Source organism: Protopterus annectens, chromosome 5.part0 (assembly GCF_019279795.1).
Source record: "Protopterus annectens isolate FY-2018-M chromosome 5.part0, PAN1.0, whole genome shotgun sequence".
In the NCBI taxonomy this organism is placed as follows: Eukaryota; Metazoa; Chordata; order Ceratodontiformes; family Protopteridae; genus Protopterus; species Protopterus annectens.
In genome coordinates, this window is record NC_056735.1 from 806,915,699 (window position 1) to 806,920,761 (window position 5,063).

The 5,063-nt window shown below is 42.0% G+C and overlaps 1 protein-coding gene across 1 annotated transcript; it reads left to right on the plus strand.

The window, feature by feature from the left end:
- Positions 1 to 219: 219 nt before the first annotated feature.
- On the plus strand, positions 220 to 3,124 carry LOC122802842 (alpha-(1,3)-fucosyltransferase 4-like). Its single transcript, XM_044072629.1, has one exon. It carries the CDS (start codon positions 443 to 445, stop codon positions 1,595 to 1,597), a length of 1,155 nt encoding a protein of 384 aa, XP_043928564.1. The 5' UTR covers positions 220 to 442; the 3' UTR covers positions 1,598 to 3,124.
- The last annotated feature ends 1,939 nt before the right edge of the window (positions 3,125 to 5,063 follow it).

A 5,063-nucleotide genomic window follows, 5' to 3' on the forward strand; every position in this document is an offset into this window, starting at 1 on the left:
AAAGTTCCGTTCTCATAGTCACTTCTACTGTTTGCTGCCTCTCAGCGGCTACACTATATGCTTGTGGTCCCTAAAAGGTGTGTTGGAAAAAATGTTGCTACACAGACACTTTATCTTTATAACCTACGAGTGCCACGTCACTCATAACCGAGGTATTAAAACTTCCTTTACTTCTAGTACTTTGGCCGCACTTTAACTCTTCCAGCTAGACACATCAGCTTTCTTTCAAGTACAGTAGCCAATGGTTTAAGTAGCCAGTTTGTGGACACAGGGGCGTGCTTTTTTACTAAAGGGGAAACCGCAACCTGGTAAGCAACAAGTTACACTTGTACTGTCGCATGGCACATTTGCAGTCTTCCAACAGGAAGACCCGATTTAGCGTAGAAGCCAGCAGAACCGGTAGTGTCAGGTAACAAGGTTTGAGGAAGCAGCCCCATCTCCTATGAGACGCCGCGCGCACGGGAGTCCGCGAGGCTCCCAGCTCTTCCAGCTACTAATTTTAGTGCAAGGCTCCCAGCTGTGCCGTTGGTGGTTTAGGCTTATTTGGCGGCGAGCTTGTTTGCGCATTGAAGGATGTATTTTGGCAGTAACTGGCTTGACTGTCGTTCTGATTATTTTTTACATCTGCTTACCGAGTCTGCCTTTGTCTCAGCTTAGTTTACCTTTTGGCTCAACAGGCTATAGTGAGAACCGACCGGTCACAGTGCTAGTTTGGCAGCAACCCTTTGGAGACCAAAGTGAGCTGGGGGACTGTTGGAGTTTGTACAATGTGAGCGGCTGTACAGTGACACTAGATAGGGAAGACTATGTGTATGCGGACGCTGTCCTAGTACACCACCGTGACATTTGGTCAGACTTTGCATTCCACATTCCCCTTCTCCCGCGGCTCCCTGACCAGAAGTGGATCTGGATGAACTTTGAGTCTCCAACAAACTCCCCTGGCTTATACGCACTGGATGATGTATTTAACTGGACAATGTCCTACCGAGTGGATTCTGATATTTTTATGCCCTATGGGTTTTTATACCCCAAGAAGTTGCCAACTCGAAAGATATCCTTGCCACGTAAGACAAAACTAGTGGCTTGGGTAATTAGTAATTGGAGTTCAGATCAAGAGAGGGTTAAATATTACAATGTACTAAGCAGATACATCACTGTTGATATCTATGGAGGTAATGAACTGCCCTTAATGAAGAGTGACCTTATTCCCACTATTTCCCGATACAAGTTTTACCTTGCATTTGAAAATTCGCAACATCGAGATTATATTACTGAGAAACTTTGGAGAAATGCTTTTAAAGCTAATTCGGTTCCAGTAGTCTTGGGGCCCAGTAGATCTAACTATGAATTGTTTATTCCACGCCATTCATTCATTCACGTTGATGATTTCCCTACTCCTAGAAGACTGGCAATGTATCTGAAATTTTTAGATAAAAACACTAGGCTGTACAGAAGATATTTTGCATGGAAGAGTCGTTTTGACGTCAGTGTGTTATCTTTCTGGAATAAGCAGTACTGCACAGTATGTGAAGCTGTGAGGTCTGCCGGTAAACGGTATAAGACCATAACAGATCTGGCATCTTGGTACACATCATGATACAGTCAGTAACGCTAGTCATGTAAAAGGGACTTCAGTGACTCCATATTCACTATTCTTTAATGCACTCTAAGGACTGTTATTAAATGCAAACTCACTAGGAGAAATGTGAAATATGACATTGCACTAGGTATGCAGTACACTTTGACACCACAGTGCAGTCTGATGACTTTTAATACATGTAAACTGAATTTAAAAACGTACACAAATAGGTGCAGTTTGAGTGCTAGTTAAACTATTCAAAACTCAAGTAAGCATGAATAAAAGTAAAGAAGAACACTAATTAAAACACATACATATTTTAAATGCATTAAATAAATGCTGCTACAATCCAGAACACTAAACTTGCATGGGTTAATAAGGTTTTTGCTACAGTATCAACACCTCTTTTCTGATTATAGCTTCTGTAGCTTTCTGTATAACTTAAGTTGTGGGCCTGCGCATGTTTGTCACATTTCATCTAAATATACAAAACGGTGTGGGGCAGGTGAACTAACTGTGTTCCTGAGCTTCAGTTCTGAGAACAGAAGGGCAGTTGGCATTGGATAAATATACGAATATGCATAAAGATTGCAGTCTACTCAGAGCCATAATTTATTATTAATTTGGGCTTTAAAATGTCACCAGGCAAAGTGGGACAGTGCCTTCAAGGAACCAGAACTTTTGGAACTGTACTCTGACTGGTACACCAGCACACTACCTTCCAGACTATAGCACCCAGCTCCCAGGTGTAGCAGTCCTACCCCTTATCTGGAGAGGACATGTTACAGTAGCACATGCCTTTTCAGTAGTTAGTTCTGCTAATTTACTATGCAGTTATATATTTTTTTAAACATTCATTGAGAATCTACAAAATAAATAAAGCTTAGTGTACATTGTGGCACACTTGAAGTATGCCTGGCTGTTTTCTTTGTGTGGAAGGTACAGAGGGCTTTGAAAGGTAAAATGAGTTCTGTAATTTATTGTTTGACAGCTTGCTGATAATTAGCAGTTTGATTTCAGGTTTTAAACTGGGTCCAAATAATATGCATTCCCTTCTGCATGTGTCCATTATACAGAGTGGTAAATACAAAAACTGAACTGGTGGGACTGAAGATCAACATATTTTTTTAATGGCAGCTCTACCTTCCATAGTCAAGAACACTCACTACATGAAATTGTGGACATAATGGGCTAGCATAAATGCACCACAGTTCATTTTATCTCAGCTTGGGTCTTACTTGAACTAACATAAATACTCCAGACTTTATTCTATTTCAACTTTTTTGTGCTTCACAGAAAATTTAGTTCCCAATTTCTAACTCTTAGAGCTGCTCTTTTCACAGTTACCATGTCATCATTTCTTTTGTAACTTACTAACATCCTCACTGCCCAGTTATCCTTTCAGCCTAAATTGTATTGATTATAGACAGGTCATTTTAATTAAGTCTGATATGAAGGAGAGCAAAATTATTTGTCTGGGCAGAGCAGACTGGCATTCCTCCCTGAATGTGCTTTGTTTGTGTGCGTGCATGCGTGTGTGTGTGTGTGTGTGTGTGTGTGTGTGTGTGTGTGTGTGTGTGTGTGTGTTTGTGCTTGTGTGTATGTATATGTGTGTCTCTCTCTCTCTCTTTTGTTTAAAAGTAAAAAACTGCTTTATCTGCTTATAATCATGGCCTGTTTTAATGGGTAACTATTATTTATTGTCACTGTTATTATTATTGGTAATGTTATTTAAATAAAGTAAAACAAAGCACCAGGGCATATGATTCATTATTTATCTCCTTGTTATATTTATTTTTTCTGATTTTTTTAACAGAACAGCATCATTTTACTTGAATTACAACAGACCAAGAGTCAGTGTGTGCTAGAAATGTAGTGGGCTGTAGAAATATAACTGATAATGTCGCCTGAACACATCCAGATATGTAGATATATAAATATAAATAAAATGTATAAATACGTAGCAGTAACATCTGCATCCTGGACAGTTTGTATGTCAGATACAGGTCAGGTATATAAGGAACTAGCAAAACCCATTTCACAACTTAATGGACTTTGCCAAGTGTAATAATACATGTAGGGGATATATACCTGCAGTCAGTAGGAATGTAGTGTAAACTATAAGTACATATAAGATGTTAATGGAGGTATCTTTTTACACCCTACTGTATGTGCATAAACAATGCAATTCCACACCTCAATAGGTATGTCTAATCTCAAAACATTTGTTGGGACATATGTCCTATTGGTTTATAAATATCTGCATTTACTTTGATGCATGTGCCCTGTTCAAACACCACATTCTTGGTGACCTGTTGCCACCAATCAATCCTGCATGATGTTGGAATGTCCTCTGTTGTTCTATATATGCATGTGTTATGCTTGCTGTTCAACTGTTGGAACTCTGGTGTGTTGGGTTATTGGGACTATTACTGGAATGCTGTTGGCTGTTACCAACCCATATTGTCATTAAATCCTCCCAAACATAGAACATATGGGAAGGCTGTCCCACCTCAGCTGGCAATGGCACCTGGCACCAGCAGGTCCGGTGCCCAGCCTGGGACCTCCTCCTCCGTTGGCTCTGTGCCACCTACAGGTGGAAGCACTGCAGGGGATGGGGCTCATCCCCTCCCCATGCAAGCGTGGCTGGAGGAGGGCCACCTATCACCCTCTGAACGGTCCAGGCTGTGGTGCGTAGGGAGATCCAGCGTTCAGTCGCTGATCCTCTATGCCAGCTTGAGGCAAGTGTGGCACGACTCTTGGGTGAGCCTGCCCCTCCTAAGCAGCCCCCAGCACAGCCACCCTCTGGGGCGTGAAGGTGCAGTGGTGACTGCCCATGGGTGGGGATCTCAGTTACACTGTTGCCATCTGTGGGCTCATGGGCTTGCGATTTCCAAACATCCTTCCCCGTTAATGGTGTTCACCCACCCCATGTGTCATATTCCGCCCCTGTATATGTCTTCTTTGTCTTGTCTGTTTACCTCCCCAACCTACCTCCCCAAATATACCTACTTTCCCTACCCCACATTCCACTCTCACCTGAAAAAAAAGGGCAATCTGCTCCCACAAAAAAATTACACCCCATACATAGATGCCCATTTTACACACATGTCTGCTGGACAGATAAACTGATATTTAATTGGCAGTACAATATACTTTGTTGTCCTCATCCCTTTCTCAGGGGGTGGAAGGTTTCAAATTTCCCTCCAAATTTCTAGTATATGCACAGCTGTTGCTGTTAAAGAAATGGGCAGCTATGGACCTTCCCTACACCGTCCTGCACATCCCTAGCTGTTTTCTCTACTGTCTTTCCCTCTTTGTGCCCCCTTTTCACAACTTTCCTATCTCCCCATTTTCTTTTCTTTCAAAGAAATGAGCGCGGGGGTTAGCGGGAGTAAGCACTTTTAAGCAGTCGTTAGCAGGTTTGTGCGAGTGTGCGCTTGTGTGCGCTTAGCTAAGTATTGCTAAGCTTCCCGCAAACCCA